This window comes from Hyperolius riggenbachi, chromosome 1 (assembly GCF_040937935.1).
Source record: "Hyperolius riggenbachi isolate aHypRig1 chromosome 1, aHypRig1.pri, whole genome shotgun sequence".
Lineage (NCBI taxonomy): Eukaryota > Metazoa > Chordata > Amphibia > Anura > Hyperoliidae > Hyperolius > Hyperolius riggenbachi.
Genome location: NC_090646.1, coordinates 551,358,820 through 551,385,838, shown reverse-complemented (window position 1 = coordinate 551,385,838; position 27,019 = coordinate 551,358,820). Strand labels below are relative to the sequence as shown.

Sequence of the window (27,019 nt, the reverse complement as noted above, 5' to 3'; positions counted from 1 at the left end):
ACATGCAAATACCACTCATAAAGCTTTATATCCTCTTCTTCCTCTAGGGGGGCGACATCAGTTGTGTACAGATGCAGACAAAAGGGGACTCAGAAGCCTTTTGCCGTCAAAATGTTAAAGAAAACTGTAAGTTATTATGCTATCCTTTCTTCCAAGTAGCATCTCTCAATGGAAACAATTCATAATCATTGCTTTAGCATGACTAAAGGGTGCCAGTAAATATAAGTATTCTAATGATAACGCCAACTCTTTACAGTCTCCAGTGCAGACAAGGCTGGATTTATCCCCCCCCCCCCCCCCCCCAGGCCAACTTTCTTGAGGCTCCCCTTCTAATCCATATGCTGCCACCTCTTCCAGTTCTAACCTTCATGTACAGCAGCCCCCTTCAGTTATATACATATCCCCTGGGGGTACTTACCTCAGGAGGGGGAATCCTGTGGAACCTAAAGAGGCTTCCTCCTAAGCAGTGGCAGGGATCCAGCGCCAGGAACCCCAGAGGATCTCCTTGTCGGCCACTTGTCAGGATATTACCTGAGCCCGATTGGGTCCGCTCTACTGTGCAGGTGCGAGCGTATGCTCTGGTATTTCTGATGGGCACAAACTGACCTAATTGTACCTAATAGGTTGTCATAATACAGGGTGAGTTCTCTTACCACTGTGGTGTTTAGTCTGGTGATGGGCTAGGGCAGGGTTCACACTTAGCATTGTGACAACTGGGTGGGGCGAGGGTCCTGGTGTGCTTCTTTTTTACATATACACATAGAGGAAGTATTATCAGAGGATGCAGCATTATCTGACATTATATCATGTCACTTAGAAGATGCGGTCAGGCTGGTATGAAGACGAGATGGATCGCAAAGATTAATGGAGCAGTGCGCCCAACAAGACGGGTGAGTTTCTAAGCTGCCAAAAACTTTGCAAGGGCCCAGGGAGCACAATTCAGGGGGAGACCTGGGGTACTGCAAGTGACTGGGGGCCCTGGGTTAATTGCCCACCTTGGCCCTATGGTAACACTGGCCCTCCTCATTGGGGGGTGTGGTCAGGATGGATAAAACCCTGGAGAGTACTTCTGAGCCTGCTGTAACTGTAGTGCATCATTTTAGTGGATTCCCATGACTAACTCTAAACAAATCTTACTACAATAAGCTACAATGTGGTTGCTGTAGGCTACCATGTATTTGTATAGAACAGGCATTTTTCACTGTGCTTTACAGAGTACACTGAATCATTTTGGTTCACTAACTGTCCCTCAGAATAGCTCAAAATCTATCGTTACTACTATAATCACTGTTCATATCTTACAGGCTAGGGTCAATTTGGTAGGAGAGGGGGGACCAATTGACCTATCAGTATGATCTGAGGATGTAGCCACACAAACCCATGGAGAACATACAAACTCCATGTAGATACTGCCTCGGCTACGAATCGATACTAGGACTTAAGTGCTGCACGGAGAGAGTGCTGGTCACTGTGTGGCACTTTACACATTGCTTTTTAGTAGTATATTAATCAACTAACAGAAGAATGGAGACCAGTAGGATATAAGAACAGCTGCTGCAGTCCACATTTTGTAACATCTAATGTATTGTAATTTGAAGTCCAGATATGAAGCTTTACACAACATGTCTTTTGTAGAGATGGCTCGAACCTCCGATTTTCGGTTCGAGACCCTCGAACGCGAACCTCCCCAAAACGTTTGGTTTGTGCAAACTTCCGCGAACCGCAATAGACTTCAATGGGGAGGCGAACTTTGAAAATTAGAAACATTTATGCTGGCCACAAAAGTGATTGAAAAGATGTTTCAAGGACAAGGAGTCTAACATCTGAGTTTTTACATGGTGGAGTGCGATACATGCCAAATGTCCCGAGGAAAAATCTGGATTTGACGCAAGCAGCGTTTTAAGGGCAGAAATCACATTGAATGCTAAATTGGAGGCCTAAAGTGCTTTAAAGCATCTTGCATGTGTATACATCCATCAGGGAGTGTAATTAGAGTACTGCTTCACACTGACACACCAAACTCACTGTGTAACGCACCGCACACAGCGGTTTGTGTAGTGACAGCTGTGCTGGACTGGTGCGCACCATGGCGAGAGTGCAGGCCATGGCGGTTTTCAAGCCCATATGGTCGCTGTGCTGAGGTAGCTCGATGACAGTACAACAGTGACTGTCCAGCTGATCGAAATTTGTCTGTTCACAATGACGCAACAACCTTATTATCTTGGGTGTGCATCAACCCCCCCTTCCCCGAGACACTCATATAGCCGTCGGTCATTGCTTCATTGTGATACGCAAGCCCCTTCACCGCGGCAAGGTAACGATCACGAAGGGGAATTGGCACATGTACATGCCTTTTGTTTTGTTGTTGCAGCTGCAGTGCAGCCATAAAAATTAGGCAGGCATGTACACGCACCAGAAAAATTATTATAGCGGCCGCTGCTAGCAGGAATCTGCCTGGAGTCCTGGACCCTGTTGGTGGTGGCAGAGAAGGCAGTCAAGCGGCCTGCAGGAAGAGATGCTGTGTGGGGACTGACTTAGTCATGTGGCAGGCAGTCACACGGCGTGAAGGCAGAGATGCTGTGTGTGGAGACTAACTTATTCTTCGGGCGGGCCGTAGCCCTCCGGGATCCATGCCTCATTCATTTTGATAAAGGTGAGGTACTGAACACTTTTGTGACTTAAGCGACTTCTCTTCTCAGTGACAATGCCTCCAGCTGCGCTGAAGGTCCTTTCTGACAGGACGCTTGAGGCAGGGCAAGACAGAAGTTGGATGGCAAATTGTGACAGCTCTGGCCACAGGTCAAGCCTGCACAGTAGTCTAAGGGTTCATCGCTGCTCACAGTGTCTACATCCACACTTAAGGCCAGGTAGTCGGCTACCTGACGGTCCAGGCGTTGGTGGAGGGTGGATCCGGAAGGGCTAAGGCGAGGCGTTGGACTAAAGAATGTCCATATGTCCGACATCACCATGAGATCGCTGGAGCGTCCTGTCTTTGTCTGCGTGGACATGGGAGAAGGATTACTGGCAGTGATACCTTTATTCCATTGTGCTGTGACATCACCCTTAAACGCACAGTAAAGCATAGTTGCCAGCTTGTTCTGCAAGTGCTGCATCCTTTCTTCCTTCTGGTGATTTGGAAACATCTCCACCACTGTGTGCCTATACCAAGAGTCTAGTAGCGTGGCCACCCAGTACAGCTCATTCCCCTTGAGTTTTTTTTATACGGGGGTCCCTCAACAGGCTGGACAGCATGAAAGACGCCATCTGCACAAAGTTGGATGCAGACGTACTATCCATCTCCTCTTGCTGTTCCTCAGTGATGTCAGGTAAGTTCTGCTCCTCCCCCCAGCCACAAACAATACCACGGGAAAGTTGAGCAGCACAAGCCCCCTGCAACACATGCTGCTCCTCCTCCTCCAAAACAACACCTTCTTCATCATCTGACTTCTCTTCCCCACATGACTCTTCCTCCTCCTCCTCCCCCCTCTGTGCTGCCGCAGGTGTTGAGGAAACATCTGGTTCTGATGAGACTTGATCCCACAACTCTTCCTCCTGTTCCTGTTCATGCTCCTCCACAGCTTGATCCACCACTCTACGCACGGCACGCTCCAGGAAGAAAGCATTTGGGATCAAGTCCCTGATGGCACCTTCACTGCGACTCACCAGGTTTGTCATCTCCTCAAACGGCCGCATTAGCCTGCAGGCATTTCACTTGAGTGTCCAGTACTTCGGCAAGAACATCCCCATCTCCCCAGACTGTGTCCTTTGACTGTAGTTGTAGAGATATTGTTTGACGGCCTTTTCCTGTTGTAGCAGGCGGTCGAACATCAGGACAGGAGGCTTGAATTCCAGCGAGTCTGGCTAACGCAAATCAAGCGTCTCACCGGCAAGTTGTTTCTCCGCTGAATATCGGCAAAGCGTGCCATGGCCGTGTAAGACCGCCTGAAATGCCCACACACCTTCCTGGACTGCTTTAGGATGTCATGTAAGCCTGGGTACTTACACACAAATCTCTGATTTATGAGATTCAGCACATGTGCCCTGCAGGGTACATGTGTCAACTTTCCCAAATTCAAAGCCGAAATGAGATTGCTGCCGTTGTCACATACCATGTTGCCGATCTCCAGTTGGTGCGGGGTCAGCCACTTATCCACCTGTTTGTTAAGAGCAGCCAGGAGAGCTGCTCCAGTTTGACTCTCCACTTTGAGGCAAGACATGTCTAAGATGGTGTGACACCATTGTACCTGGCATGCAGCATAGGCCCTGGGGAGCTGGGGCTGTGTAGCTGGAGAGGAGATCGCAGCACCAGTAGAGTTGAACTGTCACTCAGCCAAGAAGGAGGACGACAGCGAAGAGGATTTAGCAGGAGGAGAGGAGGTGGCAGCAGGCCTGCCTGCAAGCCATGGAGGTGTCACTAGGTCTGCTGCACAGCCACGTACTCCCTGCTTGCCAGCAGTCAACAGGTTGACCCAATGGACTGTGTAAGTAATGTACTTGCCCTGACAGTGCTTGGCATACCAGGCATCCATGGTCCGATGGACCCTTGACCCAACGCTGTGTGCCAGAGATGACACCACTTGCCTCTCAACGTCATGGTACTGTTTGGGTATCGCCTTTATGGAGAAATAATTGCGGCCTGGTATCTTCCACTGCGGTGTCCCAATGGCCATACATTTTCGGAAGGCCTCAGAGTCCACCAGCTGGTATGGTAACAGCTGGCGAGCTAACAGTTCCACCAAGCCAGCTGTCAGACGTCGAGCATTGTCTTCTTCCACTCAAAGATTGCCCTCACGGACACCTGGCTGCTGCTGTAGGCAGAGGAGCAGGAACCGCTCAAGGTGAGAGGCGGAATGGAGGAGGGTGACTGTGATTGTGAAGGTGCAAGGGAGAAAGAGGCTGAAGATGATGCACCTGAAGGAGGAAGAGGAGAAGGAGGGTGGCTTTGCTATTGTGTGCTGATTTTCCTCTGGTGCTCTTCCCATTGCAGTTTGTGCCTTTTCTCCATGTGCCTTCATAAGGCAGTTGTCCCGTACGTGGCTGTTGGCCTTTCCACGGCTCAATTTTTGGCGGCAGAGAGAACAGATGGAATTGCTCTGATCTAAGGCAGACACACACAAACATTTCCAAACCGCTGAGGCCCCCTGGGGTGTGGGCTCTATGGTGGCCACAGCAGCTGACGTTGAAGGGCATGTTGGCTGGCTGTCCATAGGTTGCAATACGTGGCGCCGGACACTGCCACCAGCTGTTTCTGAAGACGAGCTCCCTCTGCTTCTTTCAGCAACTCGTCTCCTCCTACTCCTCTCTGACTCCCCCTCTGAACTGTCCCCTTGGTCATCTTCTCTGTTAGGAACCCACGTGGCATCTGTATCATCATAATCATCCTCCCCAGCTTCGCTTGCCTCAGACAACTCATAAACTGCACCAACAGCAGGTACTTCATCATCCTCCTCCTCACACGTTACGTCCATAGTGTCGCCTAACTCAGACATATGAGGTGGTGTAACTTGCTTAGCGCCTTCATCTTGTTGTAACAATAATGGCTGTGAATTAGTTAATTCCCCACCAAATAATTCCTGCAAAGTGTCAAATGCAGCGGATGTGGTGCTTGTAGTAGCGCTGGTAGCTGCGGAAGATGAGGTGTTCTGTGTTAAATAGTCAACCACGTCCTGACAATCTTAGGAGTTAATGGGACGAGCCTTCTTCTGAGCACTGTACTTTGGGCCAGGGCCGCAAGAAATCATGTCAGCACGACCTCGAACAGACCTGCCGGGTGGCCTGCCTCTGGGTCTGCCCCTGTCTCTGTCTCTACCTGTTTTGTCCATATCAGGGGGTGGGGAGGATGAAGTGAAAGGTATGCACTGACTTGACTAATACAATGTGCAGTCACACAGGTGCAGTGAAAGGTATGCAGTGACTGGTATTACAATACAATGTGCACAACAACAACAACAGGCAGGTATATGCAGTGATGGGTATTGCAAATGTGCAGCTGTCACACACACACACACACACACACACACACACACACACACACACAGGTACCGTGAACAGGTACAGTGACTGGTGGTATTAAATATCACACTGCGTGCGCTCACGTACAGTAGGTAGGTGGGTGCACTGAACAACAAGTAGGTATATGCAGTGATGGGTATTACAAATGTGCACCTGTCACACACACAGGTATTTACTGAATGTGCTGGGCCTGGCAGTGGCACAGTAGGAATTACAAAGGGGCCAAGGTCCAGCAGCTAAGACTGACTGACAGGGCTGTATATGCAACACAAGTGTCTGTGGGACACACACACACACACACACACAAAAGATCACAAGAACAACATTAGGTCTCAAAAGAGCTGTTGAGGATGAGGAGTGCGTTTTAGCAATAAGTATCAGCAAGAAAGAGCAACCTAACAAGCCTAACTGTAGCCTAACTAAGCTTTCCCTATGTCTCTGCAGCACCTCTCCCTTCTCTAATTACTGCAGCCACACGAGTGAGGAAAATGGCTGACGCTGCCTGCTTTTTATAAGTGGGGGGGTCGGACTCCAGGAGGGAGTGTAGCCTGATTGGCTACCCTGTGCCTGCTGACTGTGATGTAGAGGGTCAAAGTTGACCCTAATGATGTAGTATAGGGGGCGGGTCGAACCGCCATAAAGTTCGCGGTTCACCACGAACCACCGAAATTCGCGCGAATAAGTTCACGGTCGAACCGTTCGGGCCATCTCTAGTCTTTTGCAGCCAAGTAGTTCTTACTGTTTCAAGAGAGGTATTTGCTGCTGAACATTTCATACATGCAATTAGCAGTGGGGTCTTAGACTTTGCAGGGCTAAGGAACTTTGTTTCCTTTATATTTATAAATCAAATAAATTACATGGAAACAGCTTGTCTTTTTTTAGCATGCTTTGTTATGTTGGCTGCTGATAGAATTGGAGCTGTGTTCTCATTTCTGAAGGAGGTTAATATAATGAGGTGGAATAAAATAAAAGGCAGCCGGAATTGTCTTTGTAATACAGATGGAGAACATTGTGCTCTTGTTTACTCTTCTGTGGTATATCCAACACACTAATAATCCTGATCTCGCAGCAAGCCTAATGCCGCCTGTAGACTCTCACTGCTTCCTCTGCTTCACTAATCAGGAGTCCCAATGGATGTGTCTCTCATATAACTAAAGCTTTCAGCTTGTTCTTTTCTTATTTTACATGCCTCATGTTGCTAAATATTATATTTGTTTTCCTTCTTTTTATATGTAAGATACACTAAAGCAAACCTAAACTCAGGGCCGGGCCAAGGCATAGGCTGGAGAGGCTCCAGCCTCAGGGCGCAATGTAGGAGGGGGCGCACAATTCATTCAGCTGTCATTCCTAATTGTGTTTGAAGCAGAAAGAAATAAGAAAAGGGGATACATAGCAGTGACTGCAAGCCAGATAACTAGATATTAAGGTGTTGGGGAGGTTGTGGGCCTTGTGGCACCTCTTAGTCTAATAGCAATCAGTGTGTGACGGCTGGGGTGGCAGGGATGGAGGGGCGCACTTTGGTGTCTCAGCCTTGGGTGCTGGAGGACTTTGTCCCGCCTCTAAACGTAAGAGATAACTAATTGTATGTGTAGGAGCAATAGTATACTGAACTTCCCTGCAGTCTCATATTCCTATATTCCATTTAAAGAGAACCCGAGGTGGGATTTTATTATGCTAGTGGGGCACAGAGGCTGGTTGTGCACAGTAACACCAGCCTCTGTTGCCCCATGGTGTGCCTCAAAGACCCCCCTGCGCGCCGCTATACCCCCGCAGTGCTGGCGACATGCAGCGTGTCGCCAGCACAATGTTTGTCTAAGCGCTGTCTGTCAGCGCCGCTCCCCCGCCTCCTCCGTATAGGCGCTACCAGCCGTGTCATTTCCCTACAATCAGTGGGAGGGAAGGGACACAGGCGGGTAGCGCCGATAAGGAGGAGGCGGGGGAGCGGCGCTGACAGACAGCGCTTAGCGGCGTGCAGGGGGGGTCTTTGAGGCACACCATGGGGCAACAGAAGCTGGTGATAGTGTGCACAACCAGCCTCTGTGCCCCACTAGCATAATAAAATCCCACCTCGGGTTCTCTTTAAGGGTTTAAATTTGGTCTCTGAAGTTTGAACAACAGCCATTTCAGTGTGAGGTACAATCTGGCTCACTCAGCTGTCAACAAAAAGAAGTAATGGACACTGAACCTTTCCAGCTCTCTTCTGTTATCAGAAGTGTCTGTTCATCTAGATAAAACTAATTTGCTTCTGTTTAGTATTCGTACACACACTAGATGGTTCCGCTCTATTAGCTCTCTATTGTTCCCGTGCTCATAATAATCACTTCTGTAGATGATTTAAATAGTAGTAATCATTAACAAACTTTTCCTCATTCCCTTCTTGCACCTCTGACACTGTAGTTGTCCTTGGCAGGCAGGGCCGGCCCGCTCATGAGGCGGGGTAAAACTTTTGCCTCAGGCAGCAAATTTCCAGGGGCGGCATCCGCTCGTCCGTGCGGGGAGCCGGCCGCCGAGCTGGAGGGGTAGCTGGCAGGACGGGGGTATTGGGCCTAGCGGCGGGGAGGGGGTCGTACCCCCCCTCCCTCGCCTGGGTCCCCCGTCCTCCGCTCCCCTCCAGCCTTACATAGAAAGCAGCCGCTATTTGTAAGAGGCACGGGCGGGGAGGACTCACCTCTTCCTCGATCCAGCGTGCGCTCCACTGACGTCACTTCCTGCAACGCTGCAGGAAGTGATGTCAGTGGAGCGCACGCTGGGAAGAGGTGAGTCCTCCCCGCCCGTGCGTCTTACAAATAGCGGCTGCTTCTTCTATGTAAGGCTGGAGGGGAGCGCAGTTCGGGGGACCCAGGCGAGGGAGGGGGGGTACGACCCCCTCCCCGCCGCTAGGCCCAATACCCCCGGCCTGCCAGCTACCCCTCCAGCTCGGCGGCCCCCCAGAGGGGTGGCGGCGGAAATTTTTTTTTTGCCTCAGGCGGCAAAAAGTCTAGGGCCGGCCCTGTTGGCAGGCTTTGGTGCGCCATATCAATTGTTATGTATAGAGTGCCTGGGGGGGGGGGGGGGGCCCAATGTAAAACTTGCACTGGGGGGCCCATAGCTCCTTAGCTACGCCACTGCTTATGTGTACACACACAGCACACTGCATGTGTACACACACAGCACACTGCTCACACTACTGAAGCAATGCCAACACATTGGAGCCATTTAAATATAAATGAGAAACTGATTCGCAAGATTTTGACGAAAATCTTGTTGACTCGCCTGGGACAATTGCACTCTTGCCTTTACCATGTGAGGAGCAGAGTGCTGCCCCATCTCGCAACAAGAGAGAAACAAATAATAAATATTCTGTTGAAACTCTTAAAGGGGCACTATGGCTAAATTCTTAATTTTAAGTCCCCTTAACATAAATATTTGTATGTGTAGCAATGTTAATGATAAGTATTGTGGCTGATGAAAAGGATTTTTTACACTGCCAGTACACATATATAGCTAAGAAGTCACGTCGGGAAGATTTACCTTGCTGACGCCGATCAGCAGATCAGCATAATCCATTGTGTGATAGGGGGCATCTGTAACTGTGCTTCATGTGGCCGTTATATCCATCACCCCCCCCCCCCCCCCGAACCGCTCAGATAGGTTTAACCCCAACTTGTAACTCCCAACTCCCAAATCGAGCTCTCTGCAGGCTGCAGCCGTCGTAAGGCGCAGGACAGCGCTGTACGGCTCTATAGTTCCACGCTGCTCGCTAAGGACCCCCGATTTGAAGCTGGTTATCACAGCAATGGACAACAATAGGTGTCCGTCGCTGTGCCAGCTTCAAATCAGGGGTCCTTAGCGAGCAGCGTGGAACTATAGAGCCGTACAGCGCAGGACAGGCGCAGCGCAGGTGGCTGCAGCGTGCAAAGAGCTCGATTTGGGAGTTACAAGTTGGGATAAACCTATCTGAGCGGACCGGATGGGGGGGGGGGGAATAAAACGGCAACATGAAGAACAGTTACAGATGCCTCCTATCACACAATGGATTATGCTGATCTGCTGATCGGCGTCAGCAAGGTAACTCTTCCCGATGTGACTCCTTAGCTATATATGTGTACTGGCAGTGTAAAAAATCCTTTTCATCAGCCACAATACTTATCATTAACATTGCTACACATACAAATATTTATGTTAAAGGGACCTAAAATGAAGACTTTAGCCATAGTGCCCCTTTAATCAAAGTCTGATTTTTGTACAGTATGAAATATGCAGTTAGGGGTGTAAATTACTTTTGTCGGTTTTATGTTATTTCTGAGACAATTGTGTGTTCTCGTTATTTCACTAATTGTAAGGTGTCCTACTGTGTCTCACACCTTCTGGTATCTCATGAAAATGTGCCTGTGATTCCTGGTTTAACTTCTGATTATTTGTTATATGAGACCTGCCCACATATCTCCTGCACAAGACGGAATACCAAACTCAGAGAAATACTAATATGTCCCAGACTAGTTTTCCTTCGCATCACATAACATTGTGGACTGATAGATGGCGAACATTGTCCCTTAGAGGAATTCCTCCCGGAGGAATCTAGATAGGAGAAAAGGGACAGAAGCTGTGCATGACAATGGGCCATTACTACTACTGTAAAATCACAGAAAATCACAGGGACATCAGCAGGCCATCATTTCTGTGACTCATGCCACAGTAACTGAGATATGCAAGCACTCAACACTCTGACAGAGGGCACACATTTAAAAAAGCTGCAAGCTAAAAGAGGACACAGTTTAGCAGTACAGAAAACATTGGTACATTTTCCCAATATTCTACTATGACATAATAGCGTGCCCATTGCATAGAGCATGATCTACCGGTAGATGTTAAAAGACTTCTGAGTAGATCCCACACAGCCCGCCGGAGTGACGTACATGCCATATTTTGTCTTTAGGACTTGGATGAGCTTAGTGTGATAGGCTGTCCTGAAGTTTTGTACAGCAGTGTAGAGGATTATGATCTTGCAAGATGGGGCAACGCATTTAGAAGCATTGTGTACATGTGCTACTGCTGATAACAATTTTGCCAGACACTGAGCATGATATTGTAAGCATGATATTGTGACTCTGTTTGGTAAAGCAATGTTCTATTTGGCTTACTGAGGAGGATTCCCAGATATTCATCTAATTTTACTGGTGGCTTGTGGTCATGGGCGTAGCAATCACCACTGCAACCCTTGCCATTGCAGGGAGGGCCTTAGGCCTCATCCCAACCGCACGTGCAGCCAATTAGCAAAGAAACCTCCCCATTCACTCACGAAAACTGTGTGCAGGAGAAGGTGTAATTTTTTCCTGCTTCCAGAGGCTGCCATTCGCCAGAACCCGTGGGGTTCTGGAACAAAAGGGGCCCCATGCTATCATTTTTGCAGGGGGGCCCTATTAAGTCTAGTTAAGCCCCTACTTGTGGTAATCACTGCAGGACTGCCGCTGTGCATGTGCTGCAGTTGTGGCTTGCATCTGTAGGTAGATTCTACCTGGTAGATCAGAGACTCTGTAACAACATTTTCAGCCTTATTTCTTCTATCCTATAAGTTCCTATACCTGTTCTAATGTGGTTTGGACTATTGCAGCCTTTTCTAGTTGCACTGTCTCTGTAATATATCTAATCTTTTTTTTCTTTATTAAGCTTTGTCAGCCCAGAGAGGAATGCACTGCCTCTACTGTGATAGGGAGAAGTTATGCACGCTTCCTCCACGCCCCCTGCAGGCTCTGTGTGTGTACTTTGTTTATTAGTCACAGACAGCTCTCTGCTTTCAATTTCAGCTTGTCTGAGGGGGGAGGGAGCTGCCCTTGCTGAGAAACTGTGAGAATCCCTGACTGGAGTTCACTATGTAATAAAAACTTGTAGTATAGTGTAACATGATAGATATATATATATATATATATATATATATATATATATTATTTAGTATTTATATAGCGCTGACATATTATGCAGCGCTGTACAGTGTATATATATTGTCTTGTCGCTAACTGTCCCTCAAAGGAGCTCACAATCTAATCCCTACCATTGCCATGTGTCTATATTATGTAGTGTAAGTACTGTAGTTTAGGGCCAATTTTAGGGGGAGCCAATTAACTTATCCGTATGTTTTTGGAATGTGGGAGGAAACCGGAGTGCCCGGAGGAAACCCACGCAGACACGGAGAGAACATACAAACTCTTTGCAGATAGTGCCCTGGCTGGGATTCGAACCAGGGACCCAGCGCTGCAAGGCGAGAGAGCTAACCACTACGTCACCGTGCTGCCCCAGCATGTATATAAATATATATATATATATATACAGAGTATATATATATATATATATATATATATATATATATATATATACATATATATATATATACATATATATATATACATACACAAGCATCACTTCCTTGTTAGCGGCCATGTGTTTTGTTTATAAACACTGCCTAAAACTGGCGATTAAAAGCCAGGATCACGGCGGGGAGCGGCGGAAACGGCAAAGAGGGATTTAGGAGATCACAGTGACTCAACTGGTATGTTTTTTTATTGTACAAATCGGACAGAACAGATTCTCTTTAAGTTCATAATTTTTAAGGTAGCTTGCAAGCTGAAAAAGTGTGGGTACCTGCACTAACCTAACTCTTACATGAGCCTTCCCCTACCTATGCCTAATCCTAACCCCCGCTGCAAAATTTGCCAAGATTACCTTTTTCCCCCATTTTAAAGCTGTGCCCAAATTGTCACGGCCAAGCCAGGAAAAATGTTATAGCAGGTAATAGCCGCACCCTTTTTAACTCACACTATTTTTAAATGATTTGGGGGAATAATTGGGAAATTGGACTGATTAACTTGAATTTAGTGATTCCCAGCCTGCTGGACTCCTAAGGCTCTGTTCCCACTACAGCGGAGAACAGACTTGGTTTGCCTGTTCTCCGCTCTTTGCATATAGATACGGCATATATGAGTGTTATATGGGATCCGAATCAGTAAGCAGACCGCACTTCCATGCATGCGATAATCCCGGGCAGGCAGATGTGTTCCCCATATAGCCTATGGGGGAGAGCGCATCTGCCCTGGGCTACAGCCGGACCATCGGCTCCTGCTAGTCGCACGTGGTCTGGCACAAATGGAAACACAGCCTCACATCCCTCTCGTAAAGTAGCTTTGGGTTTTTAATATATTAATTAGCAAACTAGTAATTAAAGGACACCTGTCACAAATCTAGACTAATTTCAAAGACATTGGTAGCTGAAGGATTATGCAAATTCCAGTTTCACTTCTCAAGTGTCCCTACTGTGTTCCTTCATGTGATATTTCTTCGTTTATTTTTCCATCATGCTATGTTGCCCAGCCTTGTGACAGGTTTTCCGGAGCTACGGAAGACTTCCGTCAGTATCAATGTCACTCATTATTACTGCACTCGCTTTGCTTATTTTCTTCTTCTTTCCATTAGGTAGACAAGAAAATTGTGAGGACGGAAATCGGTGTACTTCTGCGTCTTTCACATCCAAACATTGTAAGTATTTTCAAAATAAAGTAATTCAGTGGACTCTATGAAATGTAGTCTTTATTTTACAATATAATTCACATAAATGACAACACATGACATACAATAAATGGAATGCTTAGTTGACAAGAACCTGAAGACATAAACAGCCTTATCTAAGAAAGTACTGTCTTCTGACTCAAATTTCACTGGAATAGGCTGTCACCGATACAGGTGCAAAATGTTCATGTATGAAGTCTATCTTGTGACTTTGGAAAAGCAGAGATCAGCAGCACCACTTAGACGTATTTAAAGGGATACTGTAGGGGGTCGGGGGAAAATGAGTTGAACTTACCCGGGGCTTCTAACGGTCCCCCGCAGACATCCTGCGCCCGCGCAGCCACTCACCGATGCTCCGGCCCCGCCTCCGGTTCACTTCTGGAATTTCCGACTTTAATGTCAGAAAACCACTGCGCCTGCGTTGCCATGTCCTCAATCCCGCTGATGTCACCAGGAGCGTACTGCGCAGACACAGACCATACTGGGATTGTGCTATACATTCCTGGTGACATCAGTGGGATCAAGGACACAGCAATGCATGCGCAGTGGTTTTCTGACTTTAAAGTCGGAAATTCCAGATGTGAACCGGAGGCGGGTCCGGAGCATCGGTGAGTGGCTGCGCGGGCACAGGATGTCTGCGGGGGACCATTAGAAGCCCCGGGTAAGTTCAACCCATTTTCCCCCGACCCCCCTACAGTATTCTTTTAAAGCTCTTTATTGCATAAAAGAGATGGGATAGAGTGAGCCTATACAGCTTGAGGAAGGAGTGTCTCTCCGAAACAGTGTCTGTCGCTGTCCCTGGGCTTAATCTCTTTTATGCAATAAAGAGCTTGAAATACATCTACGTGGTGCTGCTGATCTCTGCATGGAGCTGCCTCCTGTGTCCTGCCTGGGTTATGTAAGACTCTGGTATGTGTACATTCTGCATTTGTAAGGTAAAGGATAAGGGGAACAATGTGGACCCCAACAATGCTTTTGGGGACATATGATGGACACCTAATGATATTTTGACTTGGGATGGGAGAATTTGGACTGGCAGCCAGCTAAGGGGCCCTGGGGGATGAATTTACTGTGAGGTTGGGAAGGTGTTATGGGGTCCCCCAAGTTACTTTTGCCCACGGGGACCCCATTGTATCTAGAAATGGCCCTGGGTACTGGTGCACTTCGATGTTCTGGATGACAAGCAGATATGTCCCAGAGATAAGCATGCATTGTGGGGGCGGCGGCGCTGAATGGAGGAATGCACACATCGTCCAGAGAAATGCTATCGGTATCAATTGTTTTTTTTTCTGAACACAAATAGGCGCAATTTAGCGCATTAGGTGGAAATAGTTCAATGATTTTCAAGGGGCTGTCACATCTAATGCATATTTTACAGTACTGGGATGGATTTATGTTGCCTTATGCACCACCTGCTTCTTGGATGTACAATTACACTTCCCATGACGCCCATAGGTGGCCACACACCATACAATACAACATTTGATAATCCCCTTATTTAAATAAAAATTATCTGCTGTTTAGAAAAATGTACTTTTTTTTTTAAATCTCAATTGAGAATTCTGATCTTTTTTTCTGAAAAATGAATGGTGTACAGTTGTTAATATTTTGATTTATAATCCCAAGCAATTTTTGGGGGATTTTCAAGAATTTTTTCTACAATCTCTTTAAGGCACAGGTGTCGACCTCCAGTTCTCAGGGAATGAGGTACTCATACATTTTTGGCACAGCTCAAACTAATTGATGAGACTTAATCAGGAAAGGTGCGGTTCATCAGGTAGAACACATTTCTTTATTTCTCAGTCCATCGTAAACAATGGCATGGATTTGGCCCTCGAGGGCTGAGTTCGACACCTGTGCTTTAAGGGGGGATTTGTATTTCCACCGTTTCTTTTAGGGGTCCTAGCATTTTCCTTTGCTGTTTATGCACACATTTTCTGCAGGCAAGGTTCTGCATTTACAATTTTTGTAATTATTTTACAAGCTTTTGTGCACATTTCTGTGAAATTTTGCATTGCAATTTTTTTTTTATGTGATTTCTAATAAAGTTAATTGACATGGAATTAAACAATGACAACAACAACAAATCCATCAACAACATAACCATTCCCATTGTTTTGCATTGAAACACAAATGCCAAATCACACACAAAGAAAGCAGACATGTCATCCGAAAAAAAAAAAAATCAGAAAATTCACAGATGCAATGTTGTACAAAAGTGGAAATACAATGTGATGCCACTGAGATATATTACATCAGCAAACGCATTTTGATTTTTAGTAAGTGTGAACCCTGCCTCAATGTTGCTTATGATGCTGTAGTTTTTTTTTGTGTGTTTTTTGTGTGTTTTGTTATTTGTTACATTATTTTGCTTTGTGGGATGTTAAAGGTTTATTGCCAGAGGTGCAGGTAGCCTATAATTCATACTGGGCTGAAGACAAGCAAAATTTGTACCTGAATGTCCAGGGCCCAGCTATATTTAAAGAGACACTGAAGCGAAAAAAAAAATATGATATAGTGAATTGGTTGTGTACTATGAATAATTACTAGAAGATTAGCAGCAAAGAAAATATTCTCATATTTTTATTTTCATGTATATAGTGTTTTTTCTAACATTGCATCATGCTATAATATGTTCAGATTACACAACATTCAGCATTCAAAATGAGTCTTTCAGGGCCCGTTTCCACTATAGCGTTACGAAATCGCCGGCGAATCACCGCAGGCAAATCGCATGCGGGTGCGATTCCGCATGCGTTTTTTGCCGCGATTTCGCATAGGTAAGGCTGTATGCGATTTTAACCGTCACTGCCTGTGTGAATTAACATGGGTACCTATGCGAAATCGCATGCGAAATCGCGGCAAAAAACGCATGGGGAAAACGCATGCGATTTCCCTATTAAATACATTGCGTGCGATTCGCCTGCATTCCACACGCAGGCGAATTCTGAGGCCCCTACCCTGCAGATTTTTTCTGCACAGAAAAACGTGCGGGGAAACGCACAAGTGGAAACAGTCCCATCCACTTGTACTGACTGTGCGAATCCGCATGCGGGCAACGCATGCGGATTCGCAATAGTGGAAACGGGCCCTCAGAGCAGTCTGTGCACTAATGACCTCTCCTCTAGCAGAGGAAAAGAAAACAGTTGAGATAATAAAAGTCAGATAACAGCCCTCTCCAGGACTAATTAACGATTAACTTGGTTGGGAGAGTTAATGGCTTGTTTGCATAGAGATAACAACTGGAGTTTCTTAACTCTTCCTGTACTGGAAACAATTAGACTGATGTATCTGATCTTAATGTTTTATTTCTTAGCTGTACTACACATACAAATCATAATATCATAATTTTTTTTTCGCTTCAGTGTCTCTTTAAGCATTCACATTGGCACTGAACCATTCATAAAGGATCAGTAACAGGTCTTTCAGAGAACTGACAGCTGTACAGTTATATCATACTAAAGAAAGAAACCTAGTAGGAAGTTATACACATACAAAAACATAGAGCTGGACATGTTTTTTTCACAGCATTAAAGCAAGGTCCATGCTATGAAATATCGCCAGTGTGTCCCGTCACAGTGCATCGAATGTATCATGCGCTGTGCCTGTCCACTCTATCGTTTGGTGTCAACGATAGTACCATTCTGCTACTATTGTCTTTTTATGTTGTCCATGCAGTGTCTGAAATAGTCATGCTGGATGGACTTTCACAATGGAGACAAGTACATTCAAAATGGACGTTTGAATGGGTCCCATTGATAACATGGAATCCATCAACCAATCCATCTCCTTTATGAAAACCCTCGTATTTTAATGGCAGTGTGAACCTTGTCTCTCAGGCCAACAGCTAGGGCATACCTGTGGAGTAAAAAATCATTATGTCATGCAGAATATCAGATAGCGTTGCTAAGGATTCATCTATATTTTATGGAATATTTCACTAGAGATAAGCTTGTGTGCCTATGTGCTGGAGAATTTCAAATCAGTATTATTTTCAATTTTATGATTACAAAAGACAAAAATATAGTCCCCAGTTAATGAACAAGGGACTGTAGGATCATTCTTAACCTGAATCTGTCCATAAGACAAAACACTGCAGCATCTCTGTCCCCTGAACCTCCTCTATGCCCCCCTGTGCCTCCAGTGTCCCCCTGTGTCACCTCTGTTCCCCCTGCCTTCAGTGTCACCCTCTGCCCCCCCCCCCCTCACTGTGCCATCTCTGTCCCCGTACCTCTTCTATGCCCCTCAGTGCCTCCAGTGTCACCCCTGTGTCACCTCTGTTCCCCCGTGACTTCAGTGTCTTCTTCTGTCCCCCCCCCCCCCCCCACTGGTGCCATCTCTGTCCCCTGTACCTCCTCAAATACCCCCCCCCCCCCCATTGCCTCCTGTGTCTCCTTCTATGTCACCTCTGTTCCACCTCTACATCCCCCCCCCCCCCCCCCCACACACACACACACACTTTGTCACCTCTGTCCCCCTGTTCCTTCAGTGTCCCCAGAACACTAAAAAGGTGGAGACCCTTACATGATTTGTTAAAAAAGGAGGAAACCCAGCATCTGATGATGTCCATGAGTTCCAGATTTCAGGCTGGCATTGCCAGCAAAGGGTTTTCAATCAAGTATTAGAAGTGAACATTGTTGCACATATGCAATTTTTTCTCTTGAGTTTTCTCCTAGGAGATTTCTTTTTAAACTATTGAAAGAGTACCAAAAAGTAGGTGAAAAAAGTACTATCAACATTTTTTTGAGCATTTTCTCGCTTGCTGGTGGTTTAAGGCATTTTATTTATAAGGTGTGAAAATATCACCTTGGAGAAAATATTAATTGCAAATGGGCCTTTATTTCCAGCTATTTAATTTGTCCAATTACTTTTGAGCCCCTGAATTGTAAGGATTGTGTTAAAAAAAAAACAATTTAGTTGCCTCACATTTTTGTGCAATCCTTTTGTTCACCCCACTGAATTAAAGCTGAAAGTTTTCACCTCAACTGCATTTAAGATGTTTCATTTAAAATTAATTGTAATAATGTACATAACCAAAGTTAGAAAAATGTTGTCACTGTCCAAATATTTATGGACCTAACTGTATAAGGCTAGTCAATAGCCATAATAAACATACCAGCATTAGGCCTTGTTTCCATCTAGCGCTGTGGGCAATGCAGGTGGCCACCACGATGCGTTGCTCTGTGATTTCCATGGTGGGATTGCGATTCCATTCATAATGAATGGAGTACAACACAAACGTGCCACAATGCAGGCAAACACAACGCATGAACCATCAGACAGTGCAGTCTATGCATTGCGTTGCGTTTCCTAAGCGGGTCTGAAATCATGTAGAAGGAAATGAGGCCTTAGTCTTGCCTCAAGGTCAGGTGCTGATCCTATCCCCAGACTGGGCCTGTTACGGTTCCTCCTTTAAAGGAGACCAGAGGCGGGAGGAAAAAGTTTTATACATACCTGGGACTTCCTCCAGCCCCATGCGCACGGATCCCTCCCACGCCGCCATCTTCCGCTGCCTGCAGCTCCGGTACCGGGTCCCGCAACTTCCTCCAGTAACGGCCAGTCTGCGGCCACCGGAGAGATACGTAAAGAGCGCACTTCCTCTTGTGCAGACTGGCCCTGACTGGAGGAAGTTTTTTCTCCGTCTCTGGTACAATTTTAACCACTGTATTAGCTCTTCATTGGTGATGATCACGATCACCTCTATATGTCCTTTCCTTTGACAAATAGTTCCCCTCCTCTGCTTACACCTCTCTAGTACTGTAAATGACTGCCAGGTGTTGGCTCTCCTTATCAATTGTTATGTATAGAGGGCTTGAGGGGCCCAATGTAAAACTCACACTGGGGCCCAGAGCTACGCCACAGATGTGCATAAATATACTTTAATTCTTTCTGATGTCAATCACTAAATAAAAAAAGAGAAGACAGTTACGGTTTACATTTTGTAAAGACGCTACATGGAAATGGTCTATTTTGCATAATCATATCAAGTATTAATATTAATATAATTTACTTGCAGATCAAATTAAAGGAGATCTTTGAAACCCCTACAGAAATTAGCCTTGTTCTTGAACTGGTGACGGGAGGTGAATTATTTGACAGGTGAGTAATGAATGAGATTGCAGAGCGGGCTTTGATAGCCGTATGTACAGCTGCTGAATAAAAATGCCAAGGAATTCCTTCTGCATAAACAGAGTACAAGCAAGTGAAACTGTTGTTACTATAAGCCCCGGGGCTCAGACTCAGCGACACACACTTTATTCCAGTGCCATCATTTTCCACTGATACTTATGGGCTGCACAATAAATCAGCCCTGGCTTAATTGATGCCTGTTGTTCTTTGCGCAGCCAGACAGTGAGGGCTGTCATTAATGTCCCTGGTGGTTTATAACATTATTACTCAGTCTGAAATAATGCAAATAGCGTATGTTTATGCATCCCGTTTGGAAGGGAATCTCTTAAAGTGAACCAAGCACCATTTTTAGCATCCAGGGCATCTCAATAGCACATTAAAAATGTATGCCAACAATGTGGCTCATTATAAAAAAACTTCACTTTAACTCTTCTTTTTTTACGTTTAAAAGTTTAGCAGAAGCCTTTATTACCCTACTTCCGAGCCCTGCCCGACCACAGAAATTGCAGACAGATAAGGACTGATGTAATTATTTGATTGCACACATCAGCAGAGAGCAAACAAAAGCTTTCATCAGTGGGGGTTGGAGAGATAGGACACTGTACTTCAACAATTTTAGAGACGTCACAGATGCTATCTTTACACATTCCCTCTGGACAGGTAGAAGGGGAGGGGTGAACATAGCAGCTCCTGTAGATATTAGAAACCAGGACACACTGCAGAAAAAAGTGGCGCTTGGTTCCCTTTAAAGATCAACCCCAGGTAAAATTCAATGTTAATTGCCAGCTCATTCATGTAATGAATGAAATAGACAAAGTACTATTTTCCTTCCTTTGTTTGCTTTATTTTTGTTTATTTTTGTTTTGTTTATTTGACCACTCCTGGGCAACTTACTTCCATTCACTGACAGTGCTGTGCAGGTCCATGTGGCAAATACATTGTTTCATCATGGGATAGATTCTTTATGATGGGTTTAGCTTCTTTTGCTGATGGGTGTGTCCTAAAGGGGAGTGGCATCTGTGTATGAAGGAAATGTTTTGTGTTAACATTTGGTCCCTGTTTGTCCTTTTCAAGAAGGGACATTTCGAGAATGCCAAAAGCCTTGGGCTGAGAGGAGAATTAAAGAGGTACTGTAACAACTCATAGAAGAATTCAGTAAATCATTCAGGATACCCACTTTTGTGTTAAATATCCTGGTTTCAGCACCAGAAACACTTCCTATAAATATATATGTTGCTGTGTATTGGTATGTGGAATTCTTTTCCCCAGAGCATTCCGAGAGACCAGCTATGTTTTTGTACTAGCTTTGGAACTCTCAGTAACAAACATTCCGCAGAGACCACCTGCCAGTATTAAATATGTTGAAGCCTGTGATACATTTCAGTAAGTAAATCAGGGAGATGAAAGATCTTACAATACAATGGGCAAACACTGGCTTATAATTTATAAATGAATACTGTAAAACTATATGCAATTTTATTCATGATGTTATTTTCACTACAGTTCCTCTTTAAAGTCTGCAGCATGAGGAATGCTCTGTGGAGAAAAGTGGGCATGGTCATATGCATGTCTGACAGTCCATGCAAGTCATGCAAGTCTGTATTCCGTGCCACACTGCTGTGGATGAGATATGGTTTACCTCGCCTCCTCATCGCCCCAAGCAAATCCCTCAGAGATTCTTTCCTATTGTGTATAACAAAACTGAACTTTGTAGCACTTCACAAAGAAAACTTTCTTTCAACATTAGGATGAATGTTTCCTCTTTGAAGTACACATTGCTGTGCTGTGTTTCTCTGATCACCACTGCCAGCTAATGACACAGCAGGGCCTTTCCTCACTACATCATTAGTTACTGCTGGGCATTATGTGGTGTCTGTTTTGGAACCTTTATGTATGATCAGCATTACAGCCATTTACACTTTCCAAGTCACTCACCTGCAGCATTTATAAAGATTAGCTCTATAGCTCCCAACTGCCCCACTTTTGGAAGGACAGTTCCTCTTTGGGAACCCTGTCCCTATGTCCCTCTTTCTCATGTGTCTGTCTTTCAGGACTCACGTACAGATCTAGGTAACTATATGTATTTTCTACAACAAAACTCTAAACTTAATATTTATACCATATTTTTCTCATGAAATCTTTATCATATGCGTGACTAGCAGTGGGACAGGGGTGTGTGGCAGAGGCATGGCTTAACTGTCCCTCTTTCTTATATCAAAAAGTTGTGAGGTATGTAGTTCTTCTAATGTTTTTGTGACTACCCTGGTCAGCTTGTTTGTTCCCGGCGAGACAGAAAGAATTATAGCTAAAGGACCAGCATTATTGTCAGGCATTTACTATGAAAAAGGTCAAAATGGCAGCCTGTAGAGATGTCTAAATTGTTGTACACACGTATGAGGCATGTTGCCAGGCATGGATCAGTATTCAGTCCCTGTATCCTCCTCTGTCCCCTTGTGTCCTTCCTGTGTCCCCCTGTGTGCACCTCTGTCTTTCCTGTGCCCCCTCTGTCCTTTCTCTGTCCCCTTGTGTCCACCTCTATCCTTCTGTGTCCACCTCTGTTCTTCCTGTGTCCTCCTGTATCTACATCTGAGTGCGGAGACTCACTGAGTGCAGTGATTGGAAGCAATGACGGAGCCATGGTCCCGCCCTCGAGATCATCAGCTCCAAGAACAGTGAAGAGCAGCAGCCCGTGATTGGCAGCACCACCGCCTGATTGACTGTGAGTCATCTCAATGCTAGCTCAGCTCTTTCTGCATACACCCTGCCACTCCCTGTACAGAGTAAGTGATCGGACACAGGAACACTGGAATAACAAAGGAGGACTCGGGGACAAATGGAGTGCAGTGGTGAAGCATGTCTGACAGCAGACATTGCACCATGCATGTGTGTGGAGACATCTGGCGCTGGTCCCAATGTATTATTTGGACCATAAGACCCAGGCCTTTTTCCCTCCACTTTTGGGTGCGTGCCATGGGATTCACAGCCTCCCGCACTATTTCGGATGGAGATGCCGGTCGAATCGGTAGCGCAAGCGATTCGGCTGGCGGCGCTACTCTTCCCTATGGCAGAGTTTCCCAGCGCGATTTGCCTGCGGGGAAGCTCTACAGATTCGACCCGGTTTTCGCGCTAGTGGAAACGGGCCCTTAGAGGCAGAGGATCGACAGGATCGACATTGTTTAAAAGGAAATACATAAGACAGCCTTCATATCCTTCTCACTTCAGGTGTCCTTTACCTTGTAACTCAATTAAAATAACGCTGATGGACTTTTTTGGCGCAGGTCTCTGAAAAACAAAATAAATAATTTATAATACTTTTACAGATCCAGAAAAAATAAAGATACGATTTTTATTTTCATTATTTTAGACCCTTGCATGCCTTCTCTCTGCGCCCCCTCATCCCAGGGTTCAGAGTACTTGACATGTGCTATTACCATGCTATATATCTAAAAGCATCTCTGCACCAAGCCAGTGGATGTATAAGGAGCAGTACTTTGGTGGAAGTACGCTGCCATAATCAACATGCTTCTTATCTTTCATGAGTAACTGATTACCATTAAATGTACATTATCAACCTCATACTGAGCAGGCAAAGCTCTCCAATAAGCAATTTAATTGAAATCTATCCAGTACTAAGCACTTGAACTTCCCTGAAGAAGACCAGAATGTGTCTGTTGTTCATTTTCCCCAATTTTAGACATTTTGCTTGAGTTTGAGTGCTTATAATTTATGCACCCTTTCTTTTTTGCAAAGTTCCTTTCAAAGCAAAGATTGTTTATTTTTGCAGAAAAAAAGTATAATGAATACAATTGTAAGGATGTGGTTTAAATAGCAGTAAGTTTCCCTGTATGGAAAGGGTAAAAGACAAATATGATCATTCTTAACTAGGAGACAACAATAATATTTCCAGGAAACAGTGAATATGGTGGTGGTGTGGAAGACCCCCAAGTGGTAAAGTCCGCAAGGACCATCACACTCAGGGATTTCTTTTAAACTTCACAGAAATCTTTATGGAAAAATCTTCAGTATCACAATCATTAAAAAAACGTGATCAAAGGGACAATTCAGCAATTCGATAACAGCCAAAGACAGTCAATGTCCATCAATAGCTCAGTCCCCAGACAACAAATTTAATGTCCATAGCAGTCGGGTAGATACAGGTCACAATTGTATAAAGAGTCCAATGACAGACACCGGCCAAGAGCTGTTTCGGGGGTGTCCAGCCCATCCTCAAGCCAAGCAAAGTGCACCTTGGCTTAAGGATGGGCTGGACACCCAAAGCAGCTCTTGGCCGGTGTCTGTCATTGGACTCTTTATACAATTGTGACCTGTGTCTACCCAACTGCTATGGACATTACATTTGTGCGGGGGCTGAGCTATTCATGGACGTTGACCGTTTTTGGCGGTTATCGAATTGCTGAATTGTCCTTTTGAATGGTCACGTTTTTTTAATGCTTGTAATGCTGACGATTTTTTAATAAAGATTTGTGTTTCGTTTAAAAGAAATCCTGAGTGTGATGGTCCTTGCGGACTTTATACTGGAAGTCTGATATTTGAAGACCCCCAAGTGGTAACATGAAGGGATGATCCTGGGGTTTTTATCTGCTTCCAGCCCTGCAAAAGCCCTTTTTGCATCATGGCCACACACTATCTGCTGCCATTTTCTGGCCCTTGATCACGTGACTGGCATTGGTGTGTTTGTGAGCAAGTAAACGGCAGCAGAGAATGTGCAGATATGAGGAAGGGAAGAGACCCGCAGCGCAGGAGCAGGTACATATTACACTGTCCCCTGCCCTACTCTGCATGTGGGTGGGAAGAGGGAGGAGGAGCCCACAGCTGTGCCTTATCCTACGTTTTACATGATTTCCAAGCTACATGGATACAAACATGCAACAGAGTGATAAAACCACACCTCCGCGGCAAGGCATCTTGTGGCTCTCAGGTCTCACCTTGTTACTCAGCAGATCTTTTCTCTGCCACTGTGACCGTGAGGAAAAGCCTCAAAATCAACTTAGAAGATTTGGTATTCAGTAGTATATGAAAGTGGACCCAAACTCCTGTATGTATTTAGATAGTTTAGCCTGTCTATTTCCCCCTCATCTGTTACTAAGCCAAGGCAGAGAGCTAATTGGTAAACACAGGATGTTAACAATATGTCTGCTTCCATGAAAGCAGGAAGTAGACACACTGCAGACTTATCGCAGGATTTGTATCAGCTGTAACAAGGAAATGTTTTTCTTTAAAGGTTATTATGATGTTGCTTATCTTTTAGAGCAGCGAGGAAGTTCTGAGTTCAGGTCCGCTCTAAGGTGAGGGTAGCCTCTTTGATTGAGAGGGCTGCTATCCTCTTATCTTTCCCATGACAGGAAGAGATATAAAGGATAGATACTGAGAATGTTTCAGGGAACAGGTTAGTTGCTGGATACTTACAGGGGGAAAACAATCTGTGGATAATGGAGAAGAGGACTGGAGCTTTACTGGAGAATGGAATATGTGGTTTTCTAATTATAGGTCTATGTATGTCTTCTTCACCCAGAGATACATGGATAACTGTCACATTGCACAAGTGCATTATATTAATTTGTCAGTCAATATGTAATGGCATTAAAGTTTTTGCCCTGAAATGTCCTGCCCTGATTTGACTAAACATTTTGTCAGGCCATAGTTAACATTCAGAGGTTGCTAAATGTAAATTTTCCTGATAATTTGTGATTGATTGAGGAGGGCTTCTCAGGTGATCAGCGCATCCCAGAATTCCCTGTCACACACAAGCCATTCCATATTTCCTGCTTATTCCATCAATCCAGTGTGGCCTCTACTTCATCTTCTACTTCCTCTAAGTAAAACCCTTATGACGCTATATCTAGAGGACGGAGTACAGTTTTGGGCACCACACTATAGGACACTGTAGTTTTAAAACAATTACAAAAAGGATGGAAGGTGGAACTTACCAACACAGGTTCTATATAATATAATACAATAGCTTGGCGAATGAATTTTGTTAGTCCTAGTCTGTGCAGACAATAGGAGGACATACACTACATGGAGGAAAGAAGATTTTAAAACCTTTATAGAAAGGGGGTCTTCACAGTTACAGTGATTAATATGTAGAATTTCATACCATAGGATGTTATTATAGCAAACTCTATACTGTATATTTACATGATAAGGAGCTTGGATGCTTTCCTTACTTTGAAGGCCATCAAATGATCCCTAGGTGTGAGAATGTGATAGGTTGATCCAGTCAGGGAGATAGTTTCTGCCCTTCTGTCTTTTCTTTCCTCTGGGTTGAGGTTTAAATAAGTTTAAAAGGTTGACTTGACGAACTTACCGGTACATCTTTACTTCTATCTAGAACTATATAACTATGTCAGTTGCTGATGTCACTACTGATCTATGTCCTAAGCAAGTATACTCCTTTCATGACACTAAATTGAAATTGCATTGTATTGTATTGTATTAATCTGCTTAATATACTATATCATATTTTCTATCTCATTTCAGAATTGTGGAAAAGGGGTATTACAGTGAGCGAGATGCAGCAGATGCTGTAAAACAAATTTTAGAAGCAGTTGCGGTAAGTGCTTTCTCTAAGATCATTTTGAACATCCTATTTTTTACTGACATGAAATTATTACCAGTAAATCATTGAAAAAATACCTCTCAATTGCAATTTGTAACTACCGGTAGTTATAATTTCCTAAAACTGTCAGGAAGTTCACAAGTCACTTCTTTGCCACCGTGGCAACTGGCAAGCTATTTTTGGAATACAGAGGGTCGCTGGTGTTTGCTCTCTATGCCCCAATGCTATTGTGAATCTAACCTTATCATTTACTGGATTGCCATTGGACACTTAAGCAGTGTGTTACCACTTTTTGTTATATATTTGTATTTATACGCCAATCAATAAGTATTACACAATACAGTGGTTTGCAAAAGTATTCGCCCCCTTGAAGTTTTCCACATTTTTTCACATTACTGCCACAAACATGAATCAATTTTATTTGAATTCCACGTGAAAGACCAATACAAAGTGGTGTACACGTGAGAAGTGGAACGAAAATCATACAGGATTCCAATCATTTTTTACAAATTAACCAGCTGAGCGGTCTGGACGAGCTCAGCTCGTCCAACACCGCCAGCGGCTGCCGCTCAGGCCCTGCTGGGCCGATTTCAATGAAATAAAAAGCAGCACACGCAGCCGGCACTTTGCCAGCCGCGTGTGCTGCCTGATCGCCGCCGCTCTGCGGCGATTCGCCGCGAGCAGCGGCGAAAGAGGGTCCCCCCAGCCGCCTGAGCCCAGCGTAGCCGGAACAAAAAGTTCCGGCCAGCGCTAAGGGCTGGA

General features: G+C 45.0%; 1 protein-coding gene across 3 annotated transcripts in view; it reads left to right on the top strand.

Moving 5' to 3' along the window:
• Positions 1-27,019, top strand: part of CAMK4 (calcium/calmodulin dependent protein kinase IV) — a 223,558-nt gene that overhangs the window by 148,731 nt on the left and 47,808 nt on the right. For all 3 annotated transcript variants that reach the window (XM_068247354.1, XM_068247356.1, XM_068247358.1), the window contains exons 2-5: positions 48-126; positions 13,456-13,518; positions 19,565-19,647; positions 26,179-26,251. In XM_068247354.1, the coding sequence (XP_068103455.1) occupies positions 48-126; positions 13,456-13,518; positions 19,565-19,647; positions 26,179-26,251 (298 nt within the window). The remainder of the gene's footprint in view (positions 1-47; positions 127-13,455; positions 13,519-19,564; positions 19,648-26,178; positions 26,252-27,019) is intronic.